The sequence below is a fragment of the Notolepis coatsorum genome (genome assembly GCF_963971535.1).
Source record: "Notolepis coatsorum genome assembly, chromosome: 3".
In the NCBI taxonomy this organism is placed as follows: Eukaryota; Metazoa; Chordata; class Actinopteri; order Aulopiformes; family Paralepididae; genus Notolepis; species Notolepis coatsorum.
This window is the reverse complement of record NC_140167.1, coordinates 194,221,443-194,237,401: the sequence shown is the minus strand read 5'-3', so window position 1 is coordinate 194,237,401 and position 15,959 is coordinate 194,221,443. Positions and strand designations below refer to the sequence as shown.

The 15,959-nt window shown below is 43.8% G+C and overlaps 2 protein-coding genes across 2 annotated transcripts in view; one reads left to right on the top strand and one right to left on the bottom strand.

Moving 5' to 3' along the window:
- The window catches only part of mcf2lb (mcf.2 cell line derived transforming sequence-like b), a 145,757-nt gene extending 143,239 nt beyond the window's left edge, over window positions 1–2,518 (top strand). The window contains exon 32 of the mRNA XM_084309802.1: window positions 868–2,518. Coding sequence (XP_084165928.1) covers window positions 868–947 — 80 coding nt within the window. The 3' untranslated portion in view covers window positions 948–2,518. The remainder of the gene's footprint in view (window positions 1–867) is intronic.
- A 2,915-nt stretch (window positions 2,519–5,433) lies between these two features.
- Window positions 5,434–15,959, bottom strand: part of LOC311224426 (RCC1 and BTB domain-containing protein 1-like) — a gene marked incomplete at its 3' end in the record, with an annotated part of 66,618 nt that continues 56,092 nt past the window's right edge. Inside the window, exons 11-12 of the mRNA XM_084309409.1 lie at window positions 12,334–12,464; window positions 5,434–5,574 (exon numbers count right to left, since the gene is read on the bottom strand). Coding sequence (XP_084165535.1) covers window positions 5,434–5,574; window positions 12,334–12,464 — 272 coding nt within the window. The remainder of the gene's footprint in view (window positions 5,575–12,333; window positions 12,465–15,959) is intronic.

Sequence of the window (15,959 nt, the reverse complement as noted above, 5' to 3'; positions counted from 1 at the left end):
TTCGGTGTGCTACCCCATGAAAGACTCTGTGCAATGCATAGAAGCAACAACGCTTCCTTTCAGGAGGTGTGGGCCCCACTATTAGACTATTTTCCTGCTGAAATTTCCCGGATCCTTCTAAAGGCCCAATGCCCCATTGTATGGACAGACCTATGATAGAAAGAAAAAAATTTGTCTACATGTGAATGGGCTCGAGGCATGTGCAATACTGTACAGTGCCTGTCTTGGTTTGCTTTCTTTTTTGTTTTTGCTTGCTTATGGTGTGGATGATGGCATAGATGAACTGGAGGAACCCCCCCCCCCCTGTCCCAATGTGTTTTTTTTATTTTTTATTTTTAAACCAATACAAAAAACAAAAGAATTAACACACAAACAAACAAAAATACGATATATTTTAAGCACTCGCAAATCTCCCACTCCTCCCATTGATTAAAGTGGTGGCCATCTAGACCTATATCGGGCATATAGCTCCGGCGCTGAATGAGTTAAGAGTTTCAAAAGGAAGCGTTTCAATTCCAAAACTGAACATCCAGACTATTTAAAATGTTTAACTTTTATACAATATTTGTTGGGATTATAGTACTCGATGGTCATTTTAAATTCCTGGTGAGTAAAACATTTAGGTAACAAGAGTTTATTTGTATTTTTGGGAAAAGTGAGAAATGATCATCAATCGACTATTTCCGCTGCAAAATTTAGCATTTTGGAATGAAACGCTAATCTTTTACAGTATTATGTATTGCCTCTGTCAGTGTGTGTGTATGCATTGCCTCTGACATTGTGTGTGTGATATTGTGCATGTATTGCCTCTGACATTGTGTGAAACATTGTTTGTGACATTGTATATGTGTGTTTGCATTACAACAGAGGGCAGTGGCTCTGGGAACCTCAGTGCGTCGTCCAGCTGCAGTGAGACCTACACCAGCTTCTCGGACATCAAGCCTTGAACTCCCTCTCCTGCCTGGGCTCCAGCGCTGACCTGGGCCATAATGGAGCCAGGGAGTCGTGTCTGCTGTCCTCAGGCCAGCAGCTGCCCCAGAAGCCCCATCAGCAGTCACTCCCATTATTACCATAACTGTAAGAAAAGAGAATCCCAGCCGATGCAACGTCTCTCTGGCAAAGATGAGACCAAGCGGGATGGCCCAGAGTCCTGGGAGAATGGTGAGGGAGGGGGGTTTATGCCAGCCAGGTTCCCAAGGAGCAGGCGACAATACAGTGCAATTGCCAAAAACTGCTAAAGCTCTACATTGTCTTCTTTTATTATCTTATATAAATTATCTTTTTATTTATAGTAACAAGACATTATCTAATGAAAATGCAAACAAGTGAGGTCATTTTGACACAAGGTATACAGGGCGGGGGTTCAGGTCTGACCTTTGCACTCACGTGGCCCTCTTCACCCATCAAAGTGTAGCGGAGTGTATCATTACACAGCTGCAGTCAGAAGAGAATGTCTGACATGAGGTGAGCAAACACATGGAGTATAATCAGATTTACAGAGATGAATGTTGAATATAGCATGGTCTTTGCTAACCTCATGCACCAAATGGCTTGTTACAGATCTCGCGAATCAGCTGCCTCGCAAGGTACTTTGCTTCTACTCTCTAAACCCACAATACCGGGGGCATTATAAAGACCAGCAGCATTAGAGTGACACTATTGCCAAAATTGTTAAGCAAAAGATAAAAACATATTTTTTGTTGACATAAAACGGATTTAGTATCCTCTCCACCTCCTGCACTCATAGAAGATGCTGTTTACTGCCCCTTGTGGACCATGATACTGTACAAGAGTTGGAGGTTTAATTGTACGGAACTTGTGTGGTCAAGAAGTAACATTGAGACTACCACAGCACATCTCCTCCCAAGCTCCGATACTGAGCCGCTTCTGCCGTCACCGTTCATTTGACTTAGAACAGGGGTGTGCAGTCCGTGTGACTAACGGGTGTATGCGCGGGCCAGCGGGACTGATCGAAGTCGGCACATCTATTTGCATTCTCATAATCACATGACTGCTACGTGTCGTCACAGGTCCGTGTGTCAGGTCTGCGACCCATATCTTTTTCTAATCTGAAAGCAAGGGATTTGTGACTCTTAACATTATTGTAAATAGAGATTGGATGAAATCTATACATATGAATCGTTTCACGTTCCAAGAATGTTGCTCCAAGAGTTAACAATCACCTGCGTCCAGTCCACCGTGTTACTGTTTTCCCTGAATGTTTATTTGAAACAAAATTAAAGGGGGGAAAAAAGGACTTAACTCTGACCCCTCCCTCTTTTTGTCCCTTTTCTGTACCGGGTCTTTCCGTCTCATTAACCCATTAACCCCTGTCATTCACGTATGTGTTCTTCCACCAGCTGTGAAGACGTCATGCCATCCAGTGTGACCTTTGTCTTCTGGGTCTCTAATGGACTCAATTAGTTCTTCTTTGTGACCTATGTACAGTATAGTACACTTTTAAATGTCCTCTAATGTGAATAATCAAGAGATCAATGTATTATAGAGCTAACTTATTTCCCGTGGCGGGATGGGATTGTGTAGATATTGTTTATTCATTATGTCTCGTCATGGAAGTGTTTTGTCATTGGAGATGCTATATTGTACAATAAATGTTAATGTCACAGGTTTGTGACTTGTCTTGACTTGTTTTTTTAATAAAGGAATTCTAATTCTGTCATTTGCCTTGTTTCTCAGTGTGTGAGGACTATACAATTCATGATGCTTCAATATAGCTAAATATTTTTTTATCTTTAACCTCTTATCAAGCGGGCAGAAAAGTGGCAATCTTTTAACTTGAACTTGGACTGCATACTTTTTTTGCAAACCAAAATACTATACTTTATTATACTTTAATACTTATAGCACATGCATGAGCCTGGTCTCTTTTGAAAGATGACATTCTGAAGTTTCTGATTCCAGAAAAAATATTCACTTTTAGTGCTAACTTAATAGAGTAACATAGGTCTGAACTTGAGTTGTAGAAAAACTTGTTACTCAAGTTTTTCTGTAGTAGTTAGTAGTCCAGAGGTAATCTACGTACGTTCCAAAAAAAGACCCACTCCTGACATGCTTTAACTCCATCTAATCCCTACTCACCGAATGATCGAGCCCCCCCCCCCCCCCCCCCTGCTTGCTGTAAAACTAGAGATGGACGAGAGGAGGATCGAGGTGGAGAGGGCACATTGAATGGGAAATGGAGACAAGCCTAGGCAGATAATTGTGAAGTTCCTACGATTCAAGGACAAGATTGCTGTGATGGAGAAACTACACAAACTGAAAGGACTATACTGAAGCGGTACGACGGAAGAGAAGGGAACTCAGCCCTGCCATGAAGGCCAAAAGGAGCAAAGGAAACATTGCTTTCATCAAGTACGACAGACTCATCCTCTGCAACCCTCCCCACATCCCCCGGCCACCAATTACCTAAGAAAGGGCTAAAAATATCCCACTTGAACATCTGCTTCAAGATGTTAAGGATATGTTGATATCAAATCATATTAATATTCTGGCCGTCTCTGAAACTCACCTAGTTTATCACTGGTTAAGCTTAGGCGACTCTTTCGCAGTTGGTTAAGGTTAGAGTTTGGAATCAGGGCAGGCATTCTATCGCCATGCTCTAAGACAAACTCTAACCTTAACCAACTTCGAAAGAGCACCTAAGCTTAACCAGTGTAGAAACTTGCGGTCCCACGATTGGCGCACATGTCACATGACCAGAAACGCGCGTGGCCAATCAGAGACGCGGAAACACATTTGTTGTTGAAAGTATAGAGGCAGTCAGGCCACTGAACTTAGAAGCAGGCCAGGCCAGTGTTTCTAGTTGCAGCGGCGCAATAGTTAGATAACCTAGGTGGGGAACAACTAGAAGATCACTGCAACTCACACAAGTTGGAGAACTATCTCTCTCTCTCTCTTGCTCACACACACACACACACACAAAGGGAGCCGCATGTGATTTGTGGAGGCGGGACCCTTACAAAAAACTAAAAATCCATCAAAATCAGTGTTGTTGCTAATCATTGACACACATGCTAGCCTGTAATAATCCCCCCCAGAAAAATCTACTTTGCATTTGATACATTGCAAATATATGCCATCACACACACTGGCATTTAAAGGGTTAGAATTATAAAATGAATATGTGGTGTTATGATCAGGGCTGAAGTTGAATAAAATATTGTATTATTTTCAATCTGACATTACAAAAAAACAGAAAATCCATTGTTGCTAATCATATATGCTAGCCTGTTTTTTAACAATAATTTGTGATGCCATCACAAACACTGGCATTTAAAGGGTACAAATAAAAAAATGCCTGCACCAGAATGCAGGAAATGAAGTATTTGTAACAAAGAATTTCTTGGTGGAAGACCCCCAGACCCCCCGCTTAAAAAGTGGCCTGACTGGGGCTATATTTCGCACTATATTTCCTGGTCTGAATGATTTCCCCAGTCCGGCCCTGGTTAAAAGCCTCCAATGCTTATTAGTGTGTGTGTGTTTGAACGTTTGCATGTTTCAAGCAACACATTTCCATTTATAAAAAAAGAAATGTAAACATTTGTATAATGTTTACCTCCGACACCGTTATTTCGGGGGTCGCGGCCTGAAAACTTTGGGAACCCCTGCTATAGACCACAAGCTCTGATTGTAATTACCTAGATAAGATGTGTGAAATTATTGAGAAGGCATGTGATGAAAACAGGGAGATATACTTTGTGGGTGACATAAATATCGTAAAAATCTTTCATTAGACTGCTCATTGAACATTTTATTAATGGCAGTAACAAAGGCATGTAACTTAGAACAGGTGATCAATCAACCAACCAGGGTTTTTACCAATAGGTCTGGAGTAACATCATCCAAATGCATCGATCACATATACAATAACGCAAGGGAACTATGGTCAAAGGCAGTATCTGTACCTATAGGGTTCAGCGATCATAACCTTGTAGCAATATGTAGAAAAGCCAAAGTCCCAAAAGCAGGGCCGAAATAGTGCTAAAGAGATCATATAGAGCGTTTTGTTGTGATTCATACATGGATGATGTTAAAGAGAGGCGAGGATCTTTCGTACAGAGAAATAAGCCCACAGACCTGTTTTAGAAAGGTTATACCTCGCAGAGTGTGGCCACAGCCACTAAATTCATCTTTCAACTGAATCATATGTAAGGCACTTGGGCAAAGACAACGGCTTAAATGATACCGTTAAGAGCCGGTGTAATGCTACTTAGAGTTTAGCTTACCTCTGGTCTAAGACTAAATGGTGAGGTTAAGAAAATAAACATGTTTTGGTTCATCTCTACGATACTCTCCCCCCGGTGCCAGGTAAGGAATGGGAACGGAGGAGCTGGCTTCCACGCGACAGATGCTTCCTGGTTCTCCGACGGCGTGGTGTCCGTCTGGCCCCCTGCATGTCTTCTTGGGCTGGGGTCAGTTCCTGAAGGCACCGCAGCGGCTCGCTCGACAGATGAAGTTTTTGAGCATGTCGCCGTCGAGCTGCCGGAAGGCAGCGGTCTGGGTCACTTCTGTAAGGTGGTTCACACAGAAGTTGAAGCAGAACTCCTCCAGGTCCTGAGGAAGGGAAACAGCCGGGTGAGGAAAGAAAGCTCCCCTTGTGTTTTGCTGGAAGTACGGTTCCATAGCAGACGACACAGCAGTGAACGATACGTCTACATCATATTGGTATCGCAGGATTAATGACTCAAAGACTGCAATATGGGCATTTTGAAAGATAAAAAAAAATAATACACATAATACACTGTAATTCATAATAATCTTAACTACCCACCTCAAACTAGTCTACCCTGTATGATGGCATGTACAACAGTGCTGTATATACTGCAGTGCATACATATATATATTTACCGCATATATATTATATATATATCCATATCTGTCTGAATATACCTGCATATAATCCTTCTATATAGTACCTACTTATAGACCTACATATAACCCATATAGCTCTGTATGATAGCATGTACAATAATGCTGTATATACCATATATATATATATATATATATGAATCCGTCTGTACATACCTGCATATAATCCTTTTGCATATCTGTAGATAATATATCTGTACATATCCCACACCTACTCTTACTAGTTACACTGCTGGCCAGTATGACTACTACCATATTGTCTTTACACTTGTATCACTGTACATATTACAACTCTGTACATGCATCTGATCACCTGTACATTGTATATTACTATTGGATTTTACTCAGTGTTTCCCTTATATGGAATCAGGACCGCCGCTGCTATGAACTAGACTACCCCCTGAATAAAAAATGTATACATTTTTTTTAATTATTATTATTATAATTTTTTATATATATCATTCCATTTGGGCTGTGGGGGGTGCTTAACGTCTGAAGGAGTCGACTGAAGGCTTCTTTTACGATGAATTGGAAATGGGGGACCCTGGTGTAAACAAGACGAAAGTCTTTCTCTGGTCTGCATCCCCTTAACAATTGTATGTATTGAGCTGTACTGCACTGTACCCATTCTGCAATCTGTTAATAAAGTTTTCATTCATTCATTCATTCATTCTTGTCCTCTGTGAAAGCATGCAATTGGTCCACTGATGGATACATCTTGATATTTGTCTAGTCTAGTGTGTTCATTAGATCGGTGAAATCCTCTTTCACCGCCTCTGTGCCCGTTTTCTTAGGCAGTTAAGTGGTCTGCACACGGCGGTCGCCTGGCGATGTGATCACCTGTCGCTCAATGATAATCGCTTAGCCCCCCACACCAGAGGCGACCGTTCTCAGGTATAATGAGATGCATAAGCTATGTGTCGCTCTGTTTAGCTGGGGGTGTTTCCCCCCGGGAGATATAGGAGGACGGACCGCCGGCCGGGACCGGACGTTAGTTTGTCGTGAAGCGAGCGTATATATAATTAGCAGGTAGCTGTGTTGTGCGTTACGAGAGAGTATTAACCTGTAAAACCCATATTGAGCTGGAATTAAACCACCATATACGATTACAACCTCTCCTCCTTCTTCCTGACATTACTGCATGCCTGATCGCTACGATACGTTCACTACCACCGATTGGACAAGTATTGTTATGCAGCTGCTGAAAGTGTTTTTTTTTCACGGAAGACGCAAACTGTTTTATTCTCAACCATAATTTTCTTTGGACAATAAACCTTACAAACTACATCAGCTGCAGCCTGGACATTAAACTCTGTCAACATCCACAACTTATTTTGTTACCCGAGTATTAAAACACTAGTAGGTGCATCGTGGGGCATTGTTCATTTATTAGTAATGACAAGCGGCCGCCGGCCACTATAGCTTCTCAAACTAACGTTATTTATTTAAATTGTTACCGTTAATAATAATGAACATAACCTTATGTAGCATGGTAATAATACGTAGATTGATCAATGAATGTATTGATACATTAAAGGTGTACAAATGATACACCAGTAGAACTTCTGCAGTACTTCTACTGTAGAAGTCATGTTATTTCCTCATTGTCCTTGTGCCGTGATATTTAGCGAGGCGACAGAAATATCTCCTGCCGTGTGGGTTCTCTCATTCATAACAATGGAGGCGATCCAATTCTGCCGGTCGGCTCGCTAAAAAAATCGCTCGCCTGGCTAAAATCGCTCGCCGTGTGGGGACCCCTTTAGCCTCGCTGGTATGCGCACCATTAGCGTATATATTTTTTCCCCCCTGTGCATTCGACTAAGAGGTTGGCAGTCGACTACGGCTCCTTTCGATTGATTTGTCGACTATTCGACTAGTCGTGGTCAGCCCTAGTAATTTGTAATCAGATTTGTTATTTGACTTGCCACAAATCTCACCCCACTTATTGTTGTTAGACAGTTAGTATGTTCTATGTACAGTATCTGTCTTTTTTTTTTATCCACTTTTTTTTCTCCTCTTTTTCTATTTTTCTCCCATCCCAATTCCACTGTGCCAATTCTCCCCTCCCCTGTCTTGAACGTTGCTCACATATGCCCCCCACTGGCCGGTTGTAGGGAGGATAGAAGCCTTGCATCACGTGTCCCCTCCGATACACGAGGAGGCAGCCTGTCACATCTTTTCACCTGCCAGCGCGGACTCTCATTGGCGAGGTGTAACGTGTGGGAGGCTCACACTACCCCCGCCATTTCCTGCAACCGACCTGTAGGAGTCGCTGTCCACAACGTCCAGATTACCACCCATCGACTTCCGCCCGCTAACTCTGCCAATTGAGTTAGTATGACGGCTGGCGCAAGCCGGAGGCAACGCCGACAGCCGGAGTCGAACCCGGTGTCTCTTGCGTTGGTGACGAGCGCAATGTCCGCTGCGCCACCCAGCCGCCTCTATGTATCTATGTCTATGTTTTCTATGTATATTATATATTAAATCATCTATATCTATGTTCATTACAAATAGTGTACATTTTCTTAAGTTTTGAGGCATGTCATTAATCTTGACATTTACCCTGATTACAACTACACTGCACAAAAATGTTATCTTATCAAGTGAAAATATCTTGTATTTGGTACAATAAGTCCAATATCGAGTAGAATTATCTTGAATTATCTTATCCCACTGGCAGATAATTTAGCTTTTTTCCCCCTGATTTTGGTCAATTTAATCTTGTTTTAAGAAAACAAGATTAACATTTTCTTAAAACAAGACAAAAATCAAGAAAAAAATAAGCTAAATGATCTGCCAGTGGAATAAGATAATTCAAGATAATTCTACTCAATATTGGACTTATTGTACCAAATACAAGATATTTTCACTTGATAAGATTACATTTTTTGCAGTGTACAAATATGCAGCTACCTGGGCCTCCAGAGCACTTCTAGTGTCAGCGGACACACCAAAAACATCCTAGCAAATTCACACACACATGACTCCATGAACATGAACATGAATAACCTCTTGAACAATTCTAAGGTAGTTTTAAGTTATTTCTCAGGCAGCGTGCGCTAATATGGATTCCGGCGGCACGTGCGCACGCACAAATATGGATTCCGGCAGCGTGGGTGCAGCACATGCATTTTTTTCAGGGGAAACAATACTGTTACATTTGCACTCTGGTCGGATGCCAAACTTCTTTTCGTTGTACTGTACTTGTGCTGTATAATGACTGAATGAATGAATGAATGAATGAATGAATGAATGAAAACTTTATTTAACAGATTGCAGAATGGGTACAATACAGTACGGCTCAATACATACAATTGTTAAGGGGATGCAGACCTGAGAAAGACGTTTGTCTTGTTTCCATCAGGGTCCCCCATTTTCAATTCATATAGACATTTATGACATACACAACATACATGACATTTATGGCATAGGGACATATAGGTATTTAGTACTGATACATTTGTGACATAAACGGTATTCAAATATACAGTACTGTTACCCCTAGATCCTGACAGAGTATATACATATGATGGGGAGGGGACTGTACATTAGGAGGGGGTGGGTGGGTGGGAGAGAAATATACATACGGCGGGGAGGGAATATATACATGCGGTGGGGAGGAGACTGTCTATTAGGAGGTGGTGGGGGTTTTGGGCATTTACGGTGGCCAGTTTCGAATTGCAGCCTCCCGTAGGTGCTCTTTAAGAGCGGTTTTGAATGTGGGCAGGGATTCACATTCCTTTACAGCTTTGGGTAGGGCATTCCACATTGTTGTGGCATAATTGCGAAACGTGTTTAGTCCCTTGTTTGAGCCGAATCTGGGTTTAACATGATTTGTTGAGCTTCCTCTGGTGTAGTGGTTGTGGTATTCACTGACCTTTGGGAAGTATTTTGACATGTACATGGGCACCCCGGTCGTATAGTGTATCTTGTAGACCAGGCCCATTGCAAGTTGCTGTACTCTGTCGTCTACTCTAAGCCATCCTAGGTTGTCAAAGTGGGCAGGGGTGAGGTGGGTTCTGGGGTTCAGGTCAAGTAGTAGTCTGACCAGTTTGTTCTGTGATGTTTGTAATTTTGTTTTAAGCGCCTTTGAGGTGCTTTGGTACCATGAGGTGCACGCATAGTCATAGTACCCTTGAATGAGTGCTCCTGCCAGAGTCTTCAGGGTATTCTTGTTTACCAGAGAGGAGATCCGGTACAAGAATCTAGTTCGTTGGTTGACTTTTTTTATTACATTGGATGCCATTTTGTCACAGGAAAGATTTGCCTCTAGGATGGAACCCAGGTAGGTAATTTCGTCTTTCCTTGTGACAATATTGTCACCCACTGTAACTGAGAAGCCGTCGGTCTTGCTGAGTTTGTTATTTGAACCGAAGAGAATGGACTCTGTTTTGCCCATGTGTAATGATAGTTTGTTATCAGCGAGCCATATGCAGATTTTGCCTAGTTCCGAGCTGAGGGTTTTTTCAACCTGCAACTTGTTCTTGTCAGAGACCAGCAGGGCTGAGTCGTCCGCAAACAGGAACAAGTTGCAGTCACAGGCTGACGACATGTCATTTGCATAAATTAGGAAGAGTAGCGGTCCTAGTATGCTTCCTTGTGGAACACCACAGCTCACTGTGAGGGGGGGGGGATAGAGTACCGTTTACCTCTACCATCTGTTCTCTCCCCTCCAGGTAGGATTGCATCCAGCTCACTGATAAACTATCAAAACCAATTGCTTTTAGCTTGTCCATCAGAATGGAGTGATTGACAGTGTCGAAGGCCTTTTGTAGGTCCAGCATGACCATGCCGCAGTATTTGCCCGCGTCCACCTCTTGTTTGATGTGGTCGTTCAAATAGAGGAGGCATGTGTCAGTGGAGTGGGACGTTCTGAAGCCAGATTGGAATTCGTAGATTAGATTTTTTTTTCGCCAGGTACTTTTCGACCTGTTCATAGACTATTTTATCCATGACTTTCGAGATGGAGGTAAGAATAGAAACAGGGCGGTAGTTGCCTGGGTCTAATTTGCTGCCCTTTTTGTGCAGAGGGGTCACTCTCGCAATTTTGAAGTCCTTGGGGACGTGCCCCTGTTTTATAGAGAGGTTTATTATGTGTGTGATGACTGGGGTGATGGCGGCTGCTGCGTCTCTGAGGAATTTGGAGGGGATGTTGTCATGGCCAGTGGCCTTGTTAGGTTGGAGGGCGCTAAATTTTTTGAGTACCTCATCGGTTGTTACCATTTCAAGTTTGAAGTCGTCTTTGTGGACCCCTAGGTTTTTGTAGTATGCTACTATGTGTTCTACCCCATAATGCCCTGAGTGGGAGGGTAGTTTGTTTACCAGTGTTGTGGCTATGTTTGTGAAGAAGATGTTTAAGTAATTGGCTACATCCAGCTTGTCTGTGATGAGCGTGTTGTCCGTCTTTATGTTTATGTTTGAGAATCTGGTTTTAAGTTTTTTACTGCAGCCTAGTTGATTATTGAGTAATTTCCAAAGTTCGCAGGGTTTGTTTTTGTTTTCCTCAGTTTTGTCGTTGATGAAATTTCTTTTTGCGGTTCTGATCATGGTGTTTACGTAATTTCTTAGTCTGTTTCTTTGAGTTTTTAGTTCAACCACGTGGGCTTGGAGTTCACTGTTTGAGCTTTTGGAAAGCTTTGTCTGACTTTTATGAAGTTCAGAGCATTTTTTGTCTCTGGTTTTCATAGCGGCCAGTATTTCAGTGTGCATCCATGGCTCAGCGCGATTTTAACCCTGGTGGTTCTTATGGGTGCCATGTTGTTGAGTATTGCTGTGAATTTGGTTTTGAATCCAAGCCATGTTTCTTCAACCTGTGTACCACTGAGTTCATCTGACAATACATTTGAATCTAATCTAATCTAAATGAGAGAAATTGAGACATCCAGAAATGTCCATATAATACAAGGAGATTGGTCATCTCTGGGAAATCCAATGGGAGACAGCATATAACCTAATGTCATTATGCTACACTTACATAGCAGTTTTAGATTAGATTAAAATGTATTGTCATTATACAGCACAAGTACAGTACAACGAAAAGAAGTTTGGCATCCGACCAGAGTGCAAATGTAACAGTGCAATAGTAATATACAATGTACAGGTGATTAAACTGGGTATACAAATATATAAATGAGTACTACTGGGTGTAGTGCTAATCAGATGTTGTATGTACAGAGTTGTAATATTGATATGTGTACAGTTTGCTTAGGTAAAGGTATTCTCACAACATACTACGATGCATGATCACATGCTGATATTGTGTCCATATCATTCAGCCCTGAATGACAAACTCTTGACTTCATCATTGGATACTTCATCCAAGAAGTGCGAAAAGCAGCCGCAGCATCCAAACGCACCTTGGATGGTTTAGCGTGGTCTGCGTTACACACAGCTGAGTTTGGGCGTGAAACGACAGTGTACTTAGCGTGGAGAGTGAGGACTGACCTCTGCATCGTAGTGCAAGGCTGCAGAGAGCAGAGAGAAGGCGTTCTCCACAGTGATGCCTCTCTTGATGATGTGCTGACACAGACGCTTCAGACGGTTCTCGCAGTACACTGTGGCTAGATCCAAGAGCCCTGAGAGATGAGTTTACATACATATTAAAGCTGTGGCTAGATCCAAGAGCCCTGGGAGACCAGTTTACATACACATTAAAGCTGTGGCTAGATCCAAGAGCCCTGAGAGATGAGTTTACATAAACATTAAAGCTGTGGCTAGATCCAAGAGCCCTGGGAGACCAGTTTACATACACATTAAAGCTGTGGCTAGGTCCAAGAGCCCGGAGAGACCAGTTTACATACACATTAAAGCTATGGCTAGATCCAAGAGCCCGGAGAGACCAGTTTACATACACACTGTGGCTAGGTCCAAGAGCCCTGAGAGATGGGTTTACATACACATTAAAGCTGTGGCTAGGTCCAAGAGCCCTGAGAGACCAGTTTACATACACATGAAAGCTGTGGCTAGGTCCAAGAGCCCGGAGAGACCAGTTTACATACACATGAAAGCTGTGGCTAGGTCCAAGAGCCCTGAGAGATGAGTTTACATACACATTAAAGCTGTGGCTAGATCCAAGAGCCCTGGGAGACCAGTTTACATACACATTAAAGCTGTGGCTAGGTCCAAGAGCCCGGAGAGACCAGTTTACATACACATTAAAGCTATGGCTAGATCCAAGAGCCCTGAGAGACCAGTTTACATACACATTAAAGCTGTGGCTAGGTCTAAGAGCCCTGAGAGACCAGTTTACATACACACTGTGGCTAGGTCCAAGAGCCCTGAGAGACCAGTTTACATACACATTAAAGCTGTGGCTAGGTCCAAGAGCCCTGAGAGACCAGTTTACATACACATGCAAGCTGTGGCTAGGTCCAAGAGCCCGGAGAGACCAGTTTACATACACACTGTGGCTAGGTCCAAGAGCCCGGAGAGACCAGTTTACATACACATGAAAGCTGTGGCTAGGTCCAAGAGCCCGGAGAGACCAGTTTACATACACACTGTGGCTAGGTCCAAGAGCCCTGAGAGATGAGTTTACATACACATTAAAGCTGTGGCTAGGTCCAAGAGCCCGGAGAGACCAGTTTACATACATATTAAAGCTATGGCTAGGTCTAAGAGCCCTGAGAGACCAGTTTACATACACACTGTGGCTAGGTCCAAGAGCCCTGAGAGACCAGTTTACATACACATGAAAGCTGTGGCTAGGTCCAAGAGCCCGGAGAGACCAGTTTACATACACACTGTGGCTAGGTCCAAGAGCCCGGAGAGACCAGTTTACATACACATTAAAGCTATGGCTAGGTCCAAGAGCCCTGAGAGATGGCGCCGCAACGAACGGCTGCCTGTCTGTGCGCTCCGTCGAGACTGTGTTTACTTTTGTTAATATTTATAGTTTTTAGAGTTTTGTTTGTACCAACTGTTGGTGCATTTAATGTATATGACCGTCAGTCACTCATAGACATTGGATTACGGGAAACTTACCAACTGGATTACTCACTGGACCAGCTTTCCGAACCGCAACAATGGCCTGAAGAAATTCTCCGGAGATTAGGACCAGATCCTTTGTTCCTAGATCCCAGGAAAAGAGGACCCAGACGACGAGGAAAGAGGGCTGGGATCCGTAACAGGCTGAGATCCAGACGCCACCGTACACCACTGCCCAGTATATTGCTAGCCAATGTACAATCAATTGACAATAAACTGGATGACATCCGAGCAAGGATTCAATATCAAAGAGACGTTAGGGACTGCAACGTCCTCTGCTTCACCGAAACATGGCTCACACCGGAGGTTCCAGACCACGCAATTCAACCGGCAGATCACTTCTTTATCCATCGCAAGGATCGGACATCAGCAGAGTCCGGTAAACAACGTGGAGGAGGTATTGCCTTCATGTTTAACAAAAATTGGAGCGATCCAACTAACGTGAAGGAATTATCCAACCACTGCTCCCCAGAACTGGAATATATAACCATCAAGTGTCGTCCTTTCTTCCTCCCGAGGGAGTTAACGGCGATCGTCCTGATCGGAGTGTATATTCCACCGCAAGCCAGCAACAGGGTTGCGCTCTCCAGACTCCACAACGAGGTAAATAGAATACAAGTGGCGAATGTTAACGCCGCCATTTTAGTGCTGGGAGATTTCAATAGCGCCAATCTGAGAAAGGTATTGCCTGACTTCTATCAGCATGTGACTTGCAACACCAGAGGCGGTAACATCCTAGATCACTGTTACACGCAATTTAAAGGTGGCTACAAGGCTCATTCTGATAGTGGCTTTGGTAAATCAGATCACGCGTCCATCTTTCTTTCACCAAAGTACAAACAGAGAATTAAAAGTACTCCTGTAGTCTCGCGAGAGGTGCAGAAATGGGATTTGACGTCAGAGGAGACGCTCCGGTCAGTGTTTCACTACACAGACTGGAATGTGTTCCGCGACACAGATAACATTAATGTCTACACGGAAACAGTGCTGGACTATGTTTGTACTAGGGTGAAAGAAACAATCCCCACTACCAAAATGAAAGTTTACCCAAATCAAAAACCCTGGGTAGACAAATCCGTCCGTGAAGCTCTGAGAGAGCGCACCAAAGCATACAACGACGGCCTAGTGGCAGGCAACATGAATGACCACAAGGTGGCGCGATACAACGTAAGGAGGACAGTGTCAGAGGCCAAACGGCGCTACAGGGATAAAATTGAACTCCAGTTTGAACAAGCTGACTCTAGAGCTATGTGGCAGGGGCTCAAAACGATGACAGACTACAAAGGCGCCTCCCTCAAACTGAACAGTGACATCTCCTTAGCAAATGACCTCAATACCTTCTATGCGAGGTTTGATGCTGGTAATAACAACACCAGCTCACAAGCCACGGCAATGGGGGGGGGGGGGGGGGGGGTCGGCTGCTGATGGAGGCGCAGTGTTCAGGGTAACAGAGCATGAGGTGAGGCGGACCTTTAAAAAAGTGAATATCAGGAAGGCAGCAGGTCCGGACGGCATCCCCGGCCGCGTCCTAAAAGTCTGTGCCGACCAACTGGCCCCAGTATTCACTGACATATTTAACCTGTCCTTAGAACAGGCTGTCATCCCCACCTGCCTGAAGAAGTCCACTATTATCCCTGTACCCAAAAAATCCAAGCCTGCTTGCCTCAACGACTACCGCCCTGTAGCTCTCACCTCCATAGCCATGAAGTGCTTTGAGAAGCTAGTAAAGGGCTACATCTGCTCCTCCCTCCCCATCAACATGGACCCCCTGCAATTTGCATACCGCCCCAACAGGTCCACGGAGGACGCCATATCCCATGTGCTGCACACAGCAGCATCACACCTGGACAAGAGGCAGGGGAACTATGTGAGAATGCTATTCATCGACTACAGCTCGGCATTCAATACCATAGTCCCCTCCATACTCATAGCCAAGCTCAGGGACCTGGGCTTGGGCTATAACCTCTGCCAGTGGGTCTTGGACTTCCTGACTGGCAGACCCCAGGTGGTGAGAGCAGGCAACTGCACCTCCTCATCCATCACCCTCAACATAGGGGCCCCCCAGGGCTGTGTTCTGAGTCCCC